General features: G+C 46.6%; 1 protein-coding gene and 1 non-coding gene across 7 annotated transcripts; one reads left to right on the forward strand and one right to left on the reverse strand.

The window, feature by feature from the left end:
• The first annotated feature begins 607 nt into the window (after positions 1-607).
• LOC129020032 (killer cell immunoglobulin-like receptor 3DL1) lies at positions 608-14,109 on the forward strand. 6 transcript variants are annotated; one of them, XM_054463784.2, is made up of 9 exons: positions 608-680; positions 1,257-1,292; positions 2,039-2,323; positions 3,789-4,088; positions 5,686-5,979; positions 8,857-8,907; positions 13,180-13,284; positions 13,747-13,799; positions 13,900-14,109. In XM_054463784.2, exons 1-9 carry the CDS (start codon positions 647-649, stop codon positions 14,074-14,076), a joined length of 1,335 nt encoding a protein of 444 aa, XP_054319759.2. In that variant the 5' UTR covers positions 608-646; the 3' UTR covers positions 14,077-14,109. The 6 variants fall into 6 exon arrangements, with proteins under 6 accessions (XP_054319759.2, XP_063513519.1, XP_063513520.1 ...); XM_063657449.1 differs by having other exon boundaries at positions 647-680; positions 3,825-4,088; positions 13,900-14,076; XM_063657450.1 differs by having other exon boundaries at positions 647-680; positions 2,039-2,125; positions 13,900-14,076.
• A 2,006-nt stretch (positions 14,110-16,115) lies between these two features.
• On the reverse strand, positions 16,116-16,222 carry LOC129021265 (U6 spliceosomal RNA). The gene has a single exon (XR_008495995.1). It is a non-coding gene; the product is annotated as a U6 spliceosomal RNA (small nuclear RNA).
• Positions 16,223-20,563: the final 4,341 nt, after the last annotated feature.

A 20,563-nucleotide genomic window follows, 5' to 3' on the forward strand; every position in this document is an offset into this window, starting at 1 on the left:
GAGGCAGAGAGACAGAGAGAGAGCAAACCATGAGTTGGAACTCTGGAATCTTGGGTCATGAGACTAATTTTAGATAAAACTACAAAAATCCAGAATTTACATGTTGTGATTTTTGCTGATAAAGTACAATTCTAAGATTGTAAATAATTGCATAATCCTTCCCTGGGAGTTTCAATCATTTTAATTGGTTCTGCTGTAATACTAGAAATACAAGCATGAAAAATTATCATGGTTTATTAGTCACAATTACTCTGAAAACCTTAATAATACCTATTAGATATTTTGCATATTACACAGGAAGAAGAGTTTGAATCTCAGATAAAAACAATAAAAATACATGAAAAGTCTTTCACGTTAGCACAGATTTTAGGCATCTCGTGTTCGGGAGGTTGGATCTGAGACGTGTTTTGAGTTGGTCATAGTGAAGGACACTAGGTGTCAATTCTAGTGACAACAATTTCCAGGAAGCCATGTTCCGCTCTTGAGCGAGCACCCACTGGGCCTCGTGCAAGGTAGAAAGAGCCTGTGTACGTCACCCTCCCATGATGTGGTCAGCATGTAAACTGTATGGGCAGGGCGCCAAATAACATCCTGTGCGCTGCTGAGCTGAGCTGGGGCGCGGCCGCCTGTCTGCACCGGCAGCACCATGTCGCTCATGGTCGTCAGCATGGCGTGTGTTGGTGAGTCCTGGAAGGGAATCGAGGGAGGGAGCACTGGGGAATAGATCTGGAGTTGGAGGTAAAGATATGGGCCTAGAGGTGGAGTTATGGGCCTGGAAGTGGAGTTATGGGCCTGAAGTGGAGATCTGGGCCTGGAGTGGAGATATGATCCTGGAGTGGAGATATGGGCCTGGGGTGGAGATACAGGCCTGGAGCAGAGATACAAGCCTTGAGTGGAGATATGGGCCTGGAGTTGAGAGAGGAGCCTGGAGTGGAGTTATGGGCCTGGAGTGGAGACATCAGCCTGGAGAGGAGATATGGGCCTGGAATGGAGATTCAGACCTGAAGTGGAGATCTGGGCCTAGAGCGGAGATCTGGGCCTGTTGTGTAGATCTAGGCCTGGAGGTAGAGATCTGGGCCTGGAGGCTGAGTCTCTGCACAGCTGAGATCCTTGTTCCTGGGGGCAGGTAGGCAGCGAGGGTGAGTTTAACTTCAGCCCAGCAAGGGCCTGGCTGCCAAGACACACAGCCAAGTGGGGGCAGCAGGGTGCCCTGGTTTGCCTGCAGATGGATGGTCCATCATGATCTTTCTTTCCAGGGTTCTTCTTGGTCCAGAGGGCCTGTCCACACATGGGTGAGTCCTTCCCCAAACCTTAGGGTATCATCTCCCCACATAAGAGGATTTTCCTGAAACTGGAGGGAAGTCCTGTCGGGAAGTCTCTCATAAACTAGGAAGAGGGGACCCTCGGATGCTTGGCCCATAGTTCTGACCTCGCCCTCTCCGGCCTTTCTTTCCCTTTCCTGATTCAAGCTCTGTGAAGACTGGGGTGACACTGGGGTGCTCCAAGCTGAGGTGTGCAGGGAGGAAGTGGTGTCAGCAGCAGAGAAAGAGAGGGAAGCAGTGCTAGGAACAGCAGGTCCTCTGAAGACAAAGGTGTAACTCACACCCTCCAGGGTTTCCGTGACGGTAGGGGCTGCAGTGTGGCTGCTGTCATTCTACCAGAAGAGGTGGGGAAACCACAGCCATGGCCCTGACATTCCAAATCCTCTGATGGGGGCTCATTTCATGAATTGGCTGATATTCCATTCACATAGGACATGCCCTCCATGCCGTGTCTACTTTGTGTTCTTTTATGTGAGTAATCTTGCAGTATTAAAATCTAGTAAGAGTCGCTTCTTCAGCACTTGCTTAAAGTTCTCAGCTGACACTTTTGTTGTAGGGAGATGCCATGTCTGTGCGGGGTGGGTCCTTCCTGTAGCCCTGGGCTCCCAGGTGTGGTAGGAGCCTTAGAAAGTGGAAATGGGAGAATCTTCTGAGCACAGGGAGGGAGGGGCGGCTCCACATCCTCCTCTCTAAGGTGGCATCTCCTTCTCCCCCAGGTGGTCAGGACAAACCCTTCCTGTCTGCCTGGCCCAGCGCTGTGGTGCCTCGAGGAGGACACGTGACTCTTCGGTGTCACTATCGTGGTGGGTTTAACAATTTCATGCTGTACAAAGAAGACAGAATCCATGTTCCCATCTTCCACGGCAGAATATTCCAGAAGAGCTTCAAGATGAGCCCTGTGACCCCAGCACATGCAGGGACCTACACATGTCGGGGTTCACACCCACACTCCCCCACTGGGTGGTCGGCACCCAGCAACCCCGTGGTGATCATGGTCACAGGTCAGAGGCTTTCTGTCTGGGCCTCTCACTGTCCCACCTCCTGAATCCCACAGCTTCTGGTGGGGGTGTCTGTCAGGGTCCCATCATCCAGGCCCTGACTGTATTTGGGGTAAAGGGGGATTGAATACAGGGGAAATGGTCACTGTGGTGGAAAGAATAACTGTCCCCAGTGATGGTCACATTGTAATCCCTGGAGCCTGTGACTATTTATGTTATAGGACAAGGGACTGAAGGGGAAGATGGAGCTCAGGTTGTTGATGAGTTCACCTTGAGATGGGGAGACGGCCTGGACTGTCCCGCTGGGCTCAGTGTAATCACAAGGGTCCACATGAGAGGAGGAGGATGAGGGGAGTGGGGATTAGAGCAGCGTAGTGGGAGGGAGACGCTATCAACCACTGCGGGCTTTGAAGATGGAGGAAGGCCACTAGTCACTGAATGCAGGTGGCCTCTAAGGGCTGGAGAAGTCAAGAGAACTGATTCGCTGAGTCTCCAGAGGGAACGCAGCCCTGTAGACGCCTTGATTTTAGTGCAGGGAGAACTGGATCCAATTTCTGTCTCCAGAAGTGGAAGGGGTCAGTGTGTTCTCTCCTGCCGCCATGTTTGTGATAATTTTCTGCAGCAGCAACAGGAAACCAACACAGGAACCCAGGTCAAGGACAAGTTAGGAAACCAAACAAGGATAGCCGGGCGTGGTGGTGGGCGCGAGTAATCCAACGACTGGGGAGGCTGAGGCAAGAGAATCACTTGAACCGGGGAGGCAGAGGTTTCAGTGAGCCAAGACCACACCACTACACTCCAGCCTGGGTGAAAAAGTGACTGTCTCAAATATAAATTAATTAATCAATTAATTGAAGAAACCAAACAAGGAGAAGGTTGGCTACCCTGAGGTCAGCAAGGGCAGGATGCTGATGCCACCACCAGGCTCCATCCACATAGGAAGGGGTTGATGCTCCTGGAACCAGCACTGGGGGCCACCCTATGGAAGCTGGGGCCATGGAGAAGGCACAGACATGGCAGGAGAGGCTCCCAATCCCCATCAGGAACAGGGTGTGTTGACACTGATGTCTGCCTTACTGATGAGTTGATACCTCCTGCCAGAGACTCCTATTTGTTCAAAAGAGATTGATTCAGGCTGCTAAGAGCCTGGATGTGCAGCCTGTCTTCTTCCACCCCCACATAGACAGCAGGAAAGAGATTAATGGGAAACAGATACAACAGCCCAAGAGATGAGGCTTTCTTCACAGTGGGAAGGGAGTCAGGGGCTACTGGAGACAGAGGGACAGAGAAGAGGGAGGAAGACAGATGGAGGGACCTGCACCAGGGGATATGGGCACAGAAAAGACACGGAGATGCAGAGAGGGAGGAGAGAGACAGACACCGGGGAGGGGAACCCTCACTCATTCCGGGTGCCGTGGATGGGATGATAAAGAGAGATGCCTTCTAAACTCACAACTTCACTTTCTAGGAAACCACAGAAAACCTTCCCTCCTGGCCCACCCAGGTCCCGTGGTGAAATCAGGAGAGAGAGTCATCCTACAATGTTGGTCAGATATAATGTTTGAGCACTTCTTTCTGCAAACAGAGGAGATCTCTAAGGACCCCTTATGCCTCGTTGGACAGATCCATGATGGGGTCTCCAAGGCCAACTTCTCCATCGGTCCCATGACACCTGCTCTTGCAGGGACCTACAGATGCTACGGTTCTATTCCTCATTCCCCCTATGAGTGGTCAGCTTCCAGTGACCCCCTGGACATTGTGATCACAGGTGAGAGTGTCCAGACATTCTTCTCATTGTCACTGGGATACAGAGTGAATGATCCAGGACTTGGAACCCCCAGGTAGTCATGAGGAAGATGAGCGTGGGATTCTTATGGAGAGAGACTGACTTGGTGAGGTCTGTACCAACAGAGACAGAGAAACAGGAGACATAAGTACAGACCAGGTGTCATAACAGAGGACAGACACAGGGGCCATACAGGGAGGTAGAAAACAGAGAAAGAGGTAAAGGAGACAGACAGACAGACATGTCCCAGAGAGAGCTGTCCTTCCATGCTGACTTTGCTCAGAGACCTGGCACAGGTTACAAGTTTCATTTCTGTTTTACCTCCACAGAGTGTTCTCTACTAGGAGAACCCAAACCCAGGACACCTGTATTTCTGACCTGAGTCGGTCCCTGTGGCCTCAGGCCTTGTGGCACCTACAGATGCTGTGTTTATCTGACACCTCTGCCTTCCATGCAATGGAGAGTAATCATCCCAGGATATCATGGCCCCAGAACACCAACCCCTGTATGCTGTGTGAACTTGGGGTCCCCAGACTGGATTCTGAGGCTCATATTCCAAATAACCCCACATATGATAGGATTACTGAGAGACACAGAGAGAAATCAGGGACGTCAAAAAGCAAAGGCATAAACACACAGAGAATGAGCCAGAAGAAGGGGATTGAGAGACTCACAGACATATAACAGGAAAGAAAAGAGGGCAGAGGAATGGAGAGAATGATGGAAGGGAGGAGAGAAAAGCTCCAAAATCAGAACCCTGAGGGAGGGGCACAAAGACAGAGAAAGATAAAGATGTGGGGATGGATTGCAGAGATTCCAAATAGAATGAGAGAGACTGAGAGGCAGAGAAAGACAAGGAGATGGAGAGAGACAGATGATAGATGGATAGATAGATATAGATAGATGATAAATAGGTAGATGATAGATAATGGATAGGTTATAGATACATGGATGATGATTGATAGATGATACATAGAGATGATGATGATGATGAAGATAGAAGACACACAGATAAATATATAGATACATAGATGATACATAGATAGAGACAGAGAGGCAGACAGATAGAGAGGTAATAGAGAGAGAGATAGATGATACATAGATGTAGATAACACATAGATGATTGATGGATAGACAGATAGACAATTGATAGAGAGATAGATAAATGATACGTATATATAGATGACAGATAGATAATTTGTAGATAGACACAAAATAGATAGATAGATAGATAGAGAGAGAGAGACAATAGATAGAAACATGCAGAAATTTATGAACAAGACAAAAAGTGAGAGACTCAGAATTGTAGGAAAAGGAAGATCAAGTCAACCAACCCAAGGAGGGTCAGAGAGAATAAAACAATCCAAAAAGGGAAAACATACCTAGGGGTGGGGAAGTGAGGTCAGAGACCTAGAGAGACAGAGAAGGTGGAAGGAGGAAATAGACATGAAGAGAGATGGGGTGGAGGGTGAGAGAGAGAGCATTAGGTCATAGAGCAGGGGAGTGAGTTCTCAGCTCAGGTGAAGGGAGCTGTGACAAGGAAGAACCTCCCTGAGGAAACTGCCTCTTCTCCTTCCAGGTCTATATGAGAAACCTTCTCTCTCAGCCCAGTCGGGCCCCACGGTTCAGGCAGGAGAGAATGTGACCTTGTCCTGCAGCTCCCGGAGGTCCTATGACATGTACCATCTATCCAGGGAGGCGAGGGGCCATGAATGTAGGCTCCCTGCCGTGTCCAAGGTCAATGGAACATTCCAGGCAGACTTTCCTCTGGGCCCTGTCACCCACGGAGGGACCTACAGATGCTTCGGCTCTTTCCGTGACTCTCCCTACGAGTGGTCAAACTCGAGTGACCCACTGCTTGTTTCTGTCACAGGTGAGGAAAACCTGTGTCTGTCCCATGTCTTATGATCCTAGAGCCATAGCTGAGGAGCTTCCTGCTGATGATGGATAGAAGGATAAACAGATGCAGAGAGAACACGAAGCCTGGGTGTGAGGGCGGGGTCAGGGCGCACGATGGCAGACAGGGCAACTCCAAACCCTCCTGCACGGCCTGCATGGAGGCCCATGGTCAGAGCTCCAGGCACCCAGGCAGATGGAGAAAGCAGTCAGGACAGACCCAGAGGAGGGGAGACTGGGCTCAGTTTGGGGAGATCAGAGGTTCCCCCAGCCCCTCAACCTTACCCATTTCCCAGAAGCCCCTCCTGGACTCTCATCCACAGAGAGATGTCATCACCAGCAACGCCTACACCCTTTTCTTTTCATTTGAAAAAATATTTATTGAAGTTAAATATACCTATATAATTTACCAACTTTACCATTTTTAAGTGTAAAGTGTAGAATACATGTATACATATATATTCCTGGGTTTTTTACCCTCCACCCTTCCCTTCCTGGCCTCTGGTAGCCACCATTCTACTCTCTACCTTTATGAGATCCACCTTTTATCTCCTGCATGTGGGTGAGAAATGGGAATCTTTGCAATGACCTCCAGTTCCACCCATACGGCTGCAAATGACAGGAGGTTATTGTTTCTATGGATGAGTAGTCTCCACCGTGTGTGTGTACTACAGTTCTCTATCCGTTCACCCACTGATGGGCAGGTAGGTTGACTCCACATCTTGGTTACTGTGAACAGTGCTGCACCAATCATGGGAGTGCAGATATCACTTCGATACACTGAGGTCCTTTCCTTTGGATATAAACCCAGTAGTGAAATTGCTGGATACTATGAAAGTTCTTTTTTTTTTTTTTGAGAAAGAGTTTCCCTCCTTAGCCCAAGCTGGAGTCAAAGTGGTGCGATCTTGGCTCATTGCAACCTCTGCCTCCTAGGTTCAAACGATTCTCCTGACTCAGCCTCCCTAGTAGCTGTAGATTACAGCCTCCCTAGTAGCTGTGATTACAGGTGCACGCCACCATGCCTGGCTAATTTTTGTATTTTTTAGCACAGACGGGATTTCCCAATTTTGGCCAGGCTGCTCTCAAACTCCTGACCTCAAGTGAGGTGCCTGCCTCGGTTTCCCAAAGTACTGAAATTACAGGCATAAGCCACTATGCCCAGCCTCTTTTTAGTTTTTTAAAGAATTTCCATACTTTTCTCCATAATAGTTGTACGAATTTACATTCCTACCAATAGGATATCAGGGTTCTCCTTTCTCTACCATCTTGCCAGCATTTGTTTTGTCTGTCTTGCAGATAAAAGCCATTTTACTTTACTTTATTTTATTTATTTATTTATGTTGAGATGGAGTTTCGCTCATAGTCGCCCAGGCTGGAGTGCAATGGTGTGATCTCGGCTCACTGCAACCTCCGCCTCCCGGGTTCAGGTGATTCTCCTGCCTCAGCCTCCCAAGTAGCTGGGACTACAGGCATGTGCCACCACGCCTAGCTAATTTTTGTATGTTTAGTAGAGACGGAGTTTCTCCATGTTGGTCAGGCTGGTCTCCCGACCTCAGGTGATCCACCCGCCTCCGCCTCCCAAAGTGCTGGGATTACAGGCGTGAGCCACCGGCCTAAAAGGCATTTTAATGGGATGAGATGAAAACTCATCGCGATTTTCATTTACATTTCTCTGATGATGAGTGATGCTGAGCACTTTTTCATATACGTGATCGCCATTTGTATGTTTTGTTTGTGGAGAAATGTCTCCTCATGTCTTTTGCTCATTTTTAAATTAAATTGTTTTATTGAGTTGTTTGAGTTTCTTATATTTCTAGTTATTAATCCCGTCTCAGATGAATAGTTTGCAAATATTTGCTCCTATTTTGTGGGTTGTCTCTTCACTTTGTTGGTTTATCTTTTGTGGTGCAGAAGTTGCTTGGTTTGACGTAATCCCAATGGTTTATTTTTTGCTTTGATTATTTGTGTTTTGAAGGTTTTAAACAAAATGTCTTTCCTCAGACAAATGTCTTCCCCATTATTTTCTTCTACATATTTCATAGGTTCAGGCCTTAGACTCATGTTTATAATCCGTTTTCATTTGATTTTTGTGTATGGTGACAGGTAGAGGTGCAGTTTTATTCCTCTGCATGTAGATATCCAGTTTTCCCCAAACCATTTATTGAAAAGACTGTCGTTTCCTGATTGTAAGTTCTCGGCACCTTTGTCAAAGTCCATTAAATGGGCTGGGCATGGTGGCTCACACCTGCAGTTCCAGCACTTTGGGAGGCCGAGGCGGGTGGATCACCTGAAGCCAGGAGTTCAAGACCAGGCTGGCCAACAGAGTGAAACCTCGTCTCTACTAAAAATACAAAAATTAGCTGAGTATGGTGATCAGTGCCTGTAATACCACTACTCAGGAGTTTGAGGCAAGAGAATTGCTTGAATCCAGGAGGTGGAGGTTGCATTGAGCTGAGATTGCACCTCTGCACTCCAGCCTGCATGACAGAGCAAGATTCCATCACAAAAAAAAAAAAAAAGCCATTGCATGTAAATGCATGGATTATATCTGTGTTCTCCATTCTGTTCTATTTTTTATGTGCCTTTCTTTATGCCAATGTCATGCTGTTTTGCTTACTACAGCTCTGTAACATATTTCTAAGTCAGGTAGTGTGATACTCCTGTTTTCTCTTTATACCTTGAAGTCTCAAGACAGTGGGCATCACACACAAAAATTATGGAGAAGAGGATCCCAAGACTCCCAGGGTCCAACATTAGATAACAGAGTGTTGGCCATAAACCAACCTCAAAGATTTCCATTGAGTAGAGGACAAGCACCCTCATTTCCTCACATCTCTCCTGTCCCATGTTCTAGGAAACCCTTCAAATAGTTGGCCTTCACCCACAGAACCAAGCTCCAAATCTGGTGAGTAAAGGACCCCTCTTATCTCTGCTTTTGGAAACCTGGGGAGGTGGAAGCCTTGGATGCAAGTGTTGACTCAAACCTCCCAGCTCTGTGAATGAGGGCCTGTCTTCCACCATCTCTGAACTCCAGACACTCCAACAGTGAAAGGGATCTGGGGCCACCAAAGGGCTCAGTGAAGTCTCTTAATCTTTAATTTTCTGCAGCTGAGGCCTCCTACAAGCTAAAGAATAATTGCAAATCTGACATCCTTCTCAGGAAAAATGCAGTGTTTTTTCTGCCTGCATTCCTAACTGGAGGATAAATTCCTGGGGGCTTAGAGAGGGAAGGAAAGGGAACATCTGATGAGGGTGGGTGTTTTAGAGAAGTTCTACTTGCCAAGGAATGAGCTCCTGTTGGTCATGAAGCAACCCTGGCTGACTCAGCAGAGCAAGAGCCTTGCCTTAACAGAGAACAGAGCTCATGCACGCACACTTCGACTCACTGACTCATTCAGCCACGGCCACATGCTCAGGCTGTGCAGTGTGGAACCTTTTCCTATTGTTGCCATAACAAATTTCCACAAGATTCGTGGGTGAAAACAAAACAGTTATTTAATTATCTTTCAGTGCTGTAGCTCAAAGTATGAAGTGCATCTCACTGGGCTAAAATCAAGGTGACAGCAAGGCTGCCTTCCCTCTGAGGGTTCCAGGCAAGAATCTGCTCCTCACTTTTCCCAGCTTCTAGAGGCTCCCACATTCCTTGACTCCTGGTCCCCTTCCTCCTTCCTCAAAGCCCAAAAAGGCTGGTCACATCTCACATGGCATCACTCAGACCCTTCTTCCTTACCACACCTCTTTCTCTGAATGCTGCTTTCCCTTCTTCCACATCTTTTGAAAACTTGGGGATTCTATCAGGTTCACTAAGATGAAAATCCCTCATAATCTCCCGGAAGTCATCCAGGATACCCTTGTTTTAAGTTCAGCTGATTAGCAACTGTAATTCCATCGGCAATCTTCATTCCTCCTTTCATGTAAAATAATATATTCACAAGCTATGGAGACTAGGACATGGACATTTTTGGGGTGGGGTGGCATTCTTCTTCCACAAATAGTAAACAAGATGCATTTGGCCTCTGCTCTTGGGACACTGATATTGCAGATGGTTAAATGGGAGGACAGAAATGCATGCACAAGTGGACCAATAAATAAATGATCCATTGAGAAGCATCTGTGCATGAAATCTATTTGTTTATTTATTTATTTATTTATTTATTTATTTACCTACTTACTTATTTATTGAGACAGAGTCTTGCTCTGTCATCCAGGCTAGAGTGCAGTGGCATGATCTCGGCTCACTGCAACCTCCACCTCCTGGGTTGAAGTGATCTCCTCCCTCAGCCTCTCCAGTAGCTGGGATTACAGACCACCACCACCATGCCCGGCTAACTCTTTTTGCATATTTTCTGTAGAGAGGATGTTTCACCGTGTTGGCCAGGCTGGTCTCAAATTCCCAACCTCAAGTGATGCAATAGCCTCTGCCTCCCAACGCGCTGGAATAAGAGGCATGAGCCACGGGGCCGAGCCAAATTTTCGAATCAATAATAGATAATGCTGAGTGTATAATTTCAGGTGACAGAGAAGGTCTCACTAATCACATATTTGTGATGTTAATGAAAAAAATAGATTCAACCCTTGGAAGACTGGTGGAAAGATTTTCCACACAGCTGTCAGCCGTGAAGGCACAAAGGTGAAAACAATCTGATGTTGAAGGAAGAGGCTCTGCCTCAAATGCTGGGAATGAGATGGGGAGAATGACAAGACGACTGTAGAGAGACGGAGAGCACACTGGGTACACAGGAAACTAAGGAGGAACAAGGAGTGTGTGTTTGATACTCACAGCCCTTGGATTCACCTCGGGATAACCAGGAACCCCTACATGATTAATAGTGACTGACATGAAAATCACGGAGGCCCAGGTGCGTAACTGGAATCTAGGAGACCGTGGAAAAGGCAATTCCTGCCCCACTGGTGAAATGTGGTGCTGATTTAGACACTAAGTGGGTGAAGTAGATGCATATAACACATGTTTGTGAGGTGGAATCATTGGCTGGAAAGGCTTGCTGGGTTGGATTTTTCCTCGTAGTTTAATCCTTGCTTCATTAACTTATTTCTGAGATTTATTTCTCCTGCACCTAAATCAATACCTGGCAGAGGAGTGAGAGATAGATGAGGGGTGGTGCAAATGAAGGGACCTATTATAGCATAATATACAAGGCTGTGAACGGTGGCTCACGCCTGTAACCCAGCACTGCAGGAGGCCAACGCAGGTGGATCACATGAAGTCAGGAGTTCGAGACTAGCCTGGCCAACATGGAGAAACTCTATCTGTACTAATAATACAAAAATTAAGCAGGCGTGGTGGTGGTGCATGACTGTAATCCCAGCTCCTACTCTGGAGGAGGAAGCAGGAGAATGACTTCAGCCCTGGAGGCAGAGGTTGCAGTGAGTCGAGATCGCGTCACTGCACACCAGCCTGGGCGACACAGGGACACTCCATCTCAAAAAATAAAAATAAAAAATACATAAATATAACATACACAAATGATGCAGGCACCTGAATTCCAATCATCATTTTTCTATTTCTCTATAATTACTTCTTTGATCCTTTATCTTATCCATTAGAAAATCAGCCTAAAACCTCTTCCGTATTTGGCTTTCTGTGAACATGAGATCATATGGAAAATATGAAAGCCCCCTGAACCCACCAGCACAGGCCCTGAAATAGGGAAAGTGCACTGTTCATCACAAAAAACTTGCCCCCTCACCCAAATCCCCCACCTCAGCCCTACTTCCAATCACCTGTGGAGATACAGATAGACCATGGGGAGGTAAACGCTAATACTCCTTGGAGTGAGCTCAGATCTTGGAATCAGAGATAAGCGCCAGCACTAGCTCCTGCTCCCCTTTCCTACTAATTCACAGGAGGACAGGTGGTATTGAAGCAATAGATGGTCGAGGGGGCGGTCCTTCCCCCAGCCTCTCGGGTGGAACAGCAGCCTAACATGTGTCTCCTGAGATCACGAAGAGTAGCACGTTTCACACGGGTTTCACCATCATTTCCTGGATGTTTGACATAAGAGAATTCTACTTCGCTTTTTTGATCTTGATTTCACTTTTGTGTCCTTTTCTTGGAGAATGTAATTTGAGTCAGGAGGGTTGTGGATGTAGGAACTGTAAAGCACATTCACTGTGTATCAATCCCAGTCCAGTCTTCCCAGAGAAGACTCTAAACACCTCCTGTACTGCGCCTGGGGCTATGCCAATTTCTATCACTCACCGTCACTCAAGGGAGACAGAACGCACAGAGAATACATTACATAGGCAGGTTCATTACTAACAGATAAGCAGCAGGTGACAACAGAAGCCTACATTTCAATGTGAGCCAGTCCCTCAAGGTTCACAAAAGCTGCTCGAGACATATGGAGTCACCCCATTTGCAGTGTATCTGGGGGAACACAAAAAGCAGCCCAGCCTGGGTTTTGTACCCTGGAGCCACAGGAAGCACTCAGCTAAAGCACTGCATGACGTCCTCCTCTAGGAAGAACAGGAAGACAGCCCAGGCTGTTCTGGGACATTCCTCCTCATCTCAGGACGTTGCTGTCTTAGTCCATTTTTGTTGCTATAAAGGAACACTTGAGCCTGGGTAACTTCTAAAGAAAAGAGATTTGTTTCCCTCACAGTTCTGCAGGCTGCACTGGAAGCATGGCACCAGCATCTATTTCTTGTGACGGCCTCAGGCTGCTCCCACTCTGGCAGAAGGGAAGGAGGGTCTGTCTGTGCAGACCAGAGAGATCAACGGCAAGAGAGGGAGTAAGGGGGAGGGGGGAGCGATGGAGCTTCCAAGCTCTTTTTAACAACCAGTTCTCCAGGAACTAATCGAGGGGGAGCTTGCTAACCCCATTGTGTGGGGCAGCATTAATCTATTCATGATGGATCCACCTCCATGACTCAAACATCTTCCCATAGGCCCAAACTCCCACCCTGGGGGTTAAATTTCAGTGTGGGGTTTGAAGGGGTCAAACATCTAAACTAAAGCAGTTGTATCTTCAGCACGTTCTATGGTTTCTATGAGAGCTATAACTGAGAAAGCAGGAGAAAGCTAGGTCTCCTGCCATCTGGGTGCTTGTCCTAAGGAGACGTTCCACGTGGTTACCTGTCAATCAAGAAATGAGAGATAATCCATAAAGAGGAACTGCTATGATGAGCTTCTTATTGGATTCCCATCTTCCTCCAGGTATCCGCAGACACCTGCATGTTCTGACTGGGACCTCAGTGGTCATCATCCTCTTCATCCTCCTCCTTTTCTTTCTTCTTTATCGCTGGTGCTCCAACAAAAAGAGTAAGTCTCATGGAGCAGAGGCCAGAGAGCTCAGGGCCATGTGGGGAAGCAGGATGGGAGCACGCAGATGTGTGTTCCTCACCAGCAGGATGGTCCCTGGCCCAAGGCAGGAGCCTCAGAAGCAGGACTTTCTAGAGAGAGCAGCAGACACCCTGCCCCTGCCTTCAGCTCACAGACCATTGCGTGGTTCTGAACTGTATCGTCACATCCCCTGCAGCCACTCACATCCAGAAGAAGGTTCCATGACAGGCAGAAAGTGGGAGACAGAATCACTGGGATGGGAACACAGAGCTATTCATGGGATGGTCCTTGAGCTCAGAGAGAGAGAATGTCTGAGTCTGGATGTTGGCAGCTGAGGAGCCTCAGGCACCTACGGCCTCCCCCTGTGTGTTAGTGTCTGATCATGAAATGAGGACCCAGAAGTGCCCTCCCAGGTGTTTTGTTGACTTCCGTCTCCTACAGATGCTGCTGTAATGGACCAAGAGCCTGCGGGGGACAGAACAGTGAACACAGAGGTAGGTCCTCCTCGGCCCAGCCTCGTGGATCAAGTCTTATTCCCTAATAGTCCTGAAAAATGTGAGCACCCTCCCTCACTCAGCATTTCCCTCTCTCCAGGACTCTGATGAACAAGATCCTCAGGAGGTGACATATGCACAGTTGGATCACTGTGTTTTCACACAGAGAAAAATCACTCGCCCTTCTCAGAGACCCAAGACACCCCCAACAGACACCATCGTGTACACGGAACTTCCAAATGCTGAGCCCAGATCCAAAGTTGTCTCCTGCCCATGAACACCACAGTCAGGCCTTGAGGGGGTCCTCTAGGGAGACAACAGCCCTGTCTCAAAACCGGGTTGCCAGCTCCAATGTACCAGCAGCTGGAATCTGAAGGCGTCAGTCTGCATCTTAGGGCATCGCTCCTCCTCACACCACAAACCTGGTGTCTCTCTCTTGCTTACTAATGTCTATAGTTCCCACTGCCTGCTGGAGAGAAAACACACTCCTTTGCATAGCCCACAATTGTCCATTTCACTTGACCCCTGGCCACCTCTCCAGCCTAACTGGCTTACTTCCTAGTCTACCTGAGGCTGCGGTCACACTGAGGAACTCACAGTTCCAAACATACAAGAGGCTCCCTCTTAACACGGCACTTACACACGTGCTGTTCCACCTTCCCTCATGCTGTTCCACCTCCCCTCAGACTATCTTTCAGCCTTCTGTTGGCAGTAAAACTTATAAATTTTTTTTAATAATTTCAATGTAGCTCTCTCCTCTTCAAATAAACATGTCCGCCCTCATGGTTTCGGTAATGTGACTCTTCTTTTGCCAAAAGTTTCTGGTGTTATCATTTCTATGTCCATATAACCCCATCTGTTCTCCACTGGGTTCTCACCCCTGGACTCTGAGCTTCTGGAAGCAGGGTGGAGCCTGATTTGTCTCTGAGACTCCAATTTCCTTTCAAAGATGCAGCACACAGGAGGTTCCAAGGATGGTGAATGAGATGAACAAGTGATATTCTTACTCTCTGCAGACCTGGAAAGCTGGCAGAGTCATTCCACGATGAAACATTTGCAGAGTCATAGGTCTTGTTAGTCTCATCTCCACGGGGACACATATCAACACATCATCTTTCATACTATAAATATACAGTCGCTCCTCCATATCTGTGGATATAAATCAAAAAAAGAATATTTTTGATTTATAGTTGGTTCAATAAACACCTGTAATTTTTTCACCAATTTTAGAAATAAATCATCAATTGTTTCATCAATTTTTTTATTTTTATTTATCAATTTTTGAAATAAATCATCAAAATGTACAATAATAAGATAAAAAATAAGCAGTGTTTTTATGGTGTGAAAATAAGCTTAGATTTATTTTTTCCTACATGTAACCCTCTGGTCCAATGTTCTTTATTGAGAAGATATTCTATTCCACCTTAACCCACACGGCAGCCTCTGTCGACTATAAAGGGACTGTGTGTACAGATGTATTTTACACACTCTTTTCGGCTCAGTGGCTTTCTGTGTCCACTCTCATGAGGATGCTGCACTTTATGCAGCCTTATAGATCCCCTTATAATTTGGTAGCCTGAATCCTCTAATTTCTCCTTCCTCTTTAAGATTGCCATTATTATTATTATTGACTATTTGCTTTTCCATGTAAATTTGTAATCATTTTTCTCATTTCCACCAAAAATAATGCTTGTAATTTTGTTGTGACTCCCTTAAATCTACAGATAAATTCTGTGCTATAGAAACATAATGCAAACCACATACATTCTTTTAAATTTGCTAGTATCAAATTAAAAAGCCAACAAGAAACAGATAAAATTAATTTAAGTTAACCCAATGGACCCAAAATATTATTACCCCAATAGACCCAAAATATTAACCTAATAGATCCAAAATATTATTTTATTATCCAAATAGACTCAAAATATTATCATTTCAACATGTAACCATGTGTCATCTTGGAAAATATCAGATCCCTGTCTAGGTGGGCAAAGATTTTTCTTTGTAATATCTCATTTCCACATTCCCACTTGGCACAGAAACTGCCCCCAAGGCTCAGGATAATAAGATGCAGTAGGAATGGGTAGATGTATCTGGAGGAAAATGACTAAATGAAATTGAGACATCAGAGTTTGGGGAACTCACTAGAACTACAGGGACAGTGTTGGGGAGGGAATTGGGAGATGTTGATCAAAGGATACAAAGTTTCAGGTATTCAGGAGGAATGGGTCTGAAGATCTCTTGTACAGCTTGGCCACTATAGTTGACAATACTGTACTCTATACTTGAAAGTTACCAGGAGAGTAGATTTTTTTTTTAAATATGGAACACTTCACAAATCTGCGTGTCATTCTTGCGCAGGGGCCATGCTAGTCTTCTCTGTATCGTTCCAATTTTAGTATATGTGCTGCCGAGACAAGCATGGGAGAGTAGATCTTTTTTTTTTTTTTTTTTTTTTCTGAGACGGAGTCTCGCTCTTGCCCACGCTGGAGTGCAGTGACGCAGTCTTGGCTCACTGCAAGCTCCGCCTCCCAGGTTCACGCCATTCTCCTGCCTCAGCCTCCCAAGTAGCTGAGACTACAGGCTCCCGCTACCATGCCCGGCTAATTTTTTGTATTTTTAGTAGAGACGGGGTTTCACCGTGTTAGCCAGGATGGTCTCGATCTCGTGACCTCATGATCCACCTGCCTCAGCCTCCCAAAGTGCTGGGATTACAGGCGTCAGCCACCGCGCCCGGCTGGGAGAGTAGATCTTAAGGGTCCTCACCACAAAAAAAAAAAGAAACAATAGGCCAGGTGTGGTGGCTCACACCTGTAATCCCAGCACTTTGGGAGGCCAAGACGGGCAGATCACTTGAGGTCAGGAGTTCAAGACCAGCATGGCCAACATGGTGAAACCCTGTCTCTACTAAAAATACAAACATTAGCCAGGCATGGTGACACTAACCTGTATTCCCAGCTACTCCGGAGGCTGAGGCACGAGAATCGCTTGAACCTGGGAGCAGAGATTGCAATGAGGCAAGATCGCACCACTGCACTCCAGCCTGGGGGACAGAATGAGACTTCCTCTCAAAAAAAAAAAAGAAATGAAACAATAACCCTGCCAGATGATGGATATGTTAACTAGCTTGACTGTGATGATCATGTCACATACATCAAAACATCAAGTGTAATACACCTTAAATATATACAATTTCCATTTGTCAATCATATCTCAATAAAGCTGAAAGAAACCTCTAAGTTTCAACTTTATATTCAGAAAGCTGTGTCATGCTTACCTCAGTGCCTAAGTATACTCTAACTCACGGAAATGGCCTTTAAAACTGCAGAGAGTGGCTGGGCGCAGTGGCTCACGCCTATAATCCCAGCACTTTGGGAGGCGGAGGAGGGTGGATCACGAGGTCAGGAGTTCGAGATCAGCCTGGCCGACATGGTGAAACTCCATCTCTACTAAAAACACAAAAAATAGCTGGGCTTGGTGGCAAGCACCTGTAAATCTGAGATACTCAGGAGGCTGAGACAGGAAAATCGTTTGAACCCGGGAGGCAGAGGTTGCAGTGAGCCGAGATCGTGCCATTGCACTCCAGCCTGGGCAACAGGGTGAAACTGCATCTCAAAAAAAAAAAAAAATACTGCAGAGAGTTAAGGCCCTCGCTGGCCACTCTCTGGTACCTCTGAGGTCAGTGGATAGAGAAGAAGCTCCCCTTCTTCTTCCTCGAAACAAAGGCCTCCTTCCTTCTTAGGCGTTTGGGACAAATTCTCCACACAGGTGCAGCTGAGCACTGTAAAGTGCCACTGAGGGTTGAGGGTCTCCATCGCCAGTCACGGTTTGGTGCCACTGAGGGTTGAGGATCTCCACTGCCAGTCACAGTTTGGTCCCACTGAGGGTTGAGGGTCTCCATCGCCAGTCACAGTTTAGTGCCACTGAGTGTTGAGGGTCTCCACTGCCAGTCACAGTTTAGTCCCACTGAGGGTTGAGGGTCTCCACTGCCAGTCACAGTTTAGTCCCACTGAGGGTTGAGGGTCTCCATCGCCAGTCACAGTTTAGTCCCACTGAGGGTTGAGGGTCTCCACTGCCAGTCACAGTTTAGTGGTACTGAGGGTTGAGGGTCTCCACTGCCAGTCACAGTTTGGTCCCACTGAGGGTTGAGGATCTCCACTGCCAGTCACAGTTTGGTCCTACTGAGGGTTGAGGGTCTCCACTGCCAGTCACAGTTTGGTCCCACTGAGGGTTGAGGATCTCCACTGCCAGTCACAGTTTGGTCCTACTGAGGGTTGAGGATCTCCATTGCCAGTCACAGTTTAGAGCCACCGAGGGTTGAGGATCTCCATCACCAGTCACAGTTTAGAGCCACTGAGGGTTGAGGGTCTCCACAGCCAGTCACAGTTTAGTGCCACTGAGGGTTGAGGGTCTCCATTGCCAGTCACAGTTTAGTCCTACTGAGGGTTGAGGGTCTCCACTGCCAGTCACAGTTTGGGCTTATTAGGGTTTATGCTGTACAAAGAGAATGGAACCTACCAATCAACTCTTAGTGACCAGTTAGACAGATTCAAGGCAAATTTCCCTGCTGGGAAATCCCAGATCCCAAAATATGCAGAGACGAATAGATGCCTCAATTCTTCCGTGTCTCCGTCTAAATCCCTGGATCACTGTGACTCCTGTAGTTATGCGGCTTGTAATTCCTCGGGCCATAGAACGGCTATGATACGCCCTGTGCTAAGGGGATTGCTGACAGTTGAGACAGGAACGTGGAAGCTATAGTAGTCAGGGTTCTCCAGAAAAAAAAAAATCAACACTAATAATGATAGATACATAGATAATGATTGATAGCAAATAATGATAGATGGATAATGATAGATATATAACGATATCTCAAATAATGAGAGGCAGATAGATGGTTAATGACAGGTATATAATGATTGATACACAGATAGGGTATTTATATATTGGCTCATGCAACTATGTAGACTGACAGGTCCCATGATCTGCCATCTGCAAGCTAGAGACCCAGGGGAGTCCACGTGTAGTTCCAGTCTACGTGCAAAAGTCTGAGAACCAGGAGAGTTAGTGGTATACATAAGAGTCCAAAAGCTGACAGGCTCATTCTGGGCACGATGGCTCACGCCTGTAATCCCAACACTTTGGGAGACCAAGGCAGGCAGATCACCTGAGGTCAGAGCTCAAGACCAGCCCAGCCAACACGGCGAAACCCCATCTTTACTAAAAATACAAAAATTAGCCAGGCATAGTGGCGCTCGCTTGTTATCCCAGCTACTCAGAGGCTGAGGTACGAGAATTGCTTGAACCCAAGAGATGAAGGTTGCAGTGAGCCGAGATCGCACCACAGCACTCCAGCCTGGGTGACAGAGTGAGACTCTATCTCAAAAAAAAAAAAAAAGGCTGGCAGGCTCAACATCTAAAGAGGCAATGTTTTAATGAGAGTTCAAGAGCCAGAAAAGACTGATGTCCAGGCAAAAGGAACTTCATCTTACATTACCAGTTCAATTTTTTGTTCTGTTCAGGTCTCACCTGATTGAATGAGGCCGACTCGCATTAGGGAGAGCAATCTGCTTTATAAATTACACTAAGTCCATTGATAATCTCATTCAGCAACACCCCCACAGACACACACAGAATAATGCTTAACCAAATAGCTCAGCACCCCATGGCTACGTTACCATTCCTGTTCCACAAAAGGAGGAAACAAAAGAACAAAACCACACCAAATGTTGTGGTAAGTTGACAAAATCTGTTCCGGCCCATTAGTAAATATTGGCCACTGAAGTTCCTGAAATTCAACCAATTAGTAAGTATCTCCTCTCCCAATAGAAAGCCATATCATTTGTAAACCGTAACAATAGTTTTTTTTTTTTTTTGAGACCTAGTCTCTCTCTGTGTGTCCCAGGCTAAGAGTGCAGTGATCTTGGCTCACTGCAACCTCTGCCTCCTGGGTTCAAGTGGCTCTCCTGCCTCAGCCTTCCGAGTAGCTGGAATTACAGGCACCCACCACCACACCCAGCTAATTTTTTGTATTTTTAGTAGAGACTGGGTTTCACCACGTTGACCAGGCTGCTCTTAAATTCCTGACCTCAAGTGATTCACCTGCCTTGGCCTCCCAAAGTGCTGGGATTACAGGCATGAGCTACTGCACCCAGCCAACAGTAGTATTTTTAATTATGTCATCCTGCCTTTACAATCTCTGCATTTTAAATACTCAACTAAGAGTACAGCCATTATTTGTCTTTCACCCAAAGTCCCATTCAAGTGAGAACAAAGGAATAAATAAATAAGGCATAAGTAACAAAACAACAAAAAAAGAAAATTAGAATGTGGTCAATTTCATGCAATCATCAACACCAAATTTCCAGAACATAATATTTCCAAATTTCCTGAACGCAAATACGTATGTGGAAATTAACAAAATGTGGCGAAACAAAAGGTCACTTAAATTGGCACAAACGAAACAGTCAACATGGAAGCTGATCTGCTTTCTGAAATATGGGACAAGCTCAGGACTTCAAAATACTTCGGCGTTGGAAGGCCTAAGTTATGATGTATTAAAATGAAAATAAAGGCTGGGCATGGTGGCTCACGCCTGTAATCCCGGCACTTTGGGAGGCCGAAGTGGGAGATCAGGAGATCGAGACCATCCTGGCTAACATGGTGAAACCCCGTTTCTACTGAAAATACAAAAAAATTAGCCAGGTGTGGCGGTAGGCGCCTGTAGTCCCAGCTACTCGGGAGGCTGAGGCAGGAGAATGGCG

This window comes from Pongo pygmaeus, chromosome 20, assembly GCF_028885625.2.
Source record: "Pongo pygmaeus isolate AG05252 chromosome 20, NHGRI_mPonPyg2-v2.0_pri, whole genome shotgun sequence".
Lineage (NCBI taxonomy): Eukaryota > Metazoa > Chordata > Mammalia > Primates > Hominidae > Pongo > Pongo pygmaeus.

Coding starts and splice junctions, on each gene's coding strand:
- LOC129020032 (XM_054463784.2), top strand. CDS start 647: ATGTCGCTCATGGTCGTCAGCATGGCGTGTGTTG. Junction 681..1,256: donor CGTCAGCATGGCGTGTGTTG/GTGAGTCCTGGA, acceptor CTTTCTTTCCAG/GGTTCTTCTTGGTCCAGAGG. Junction 13,800..13,899: donor ACAGAACAGTGAACACAGAG/GTAGGTCCTCCT, acceptor CCCTCTCTCCAG/GACTCTGATGAACAAGATCC.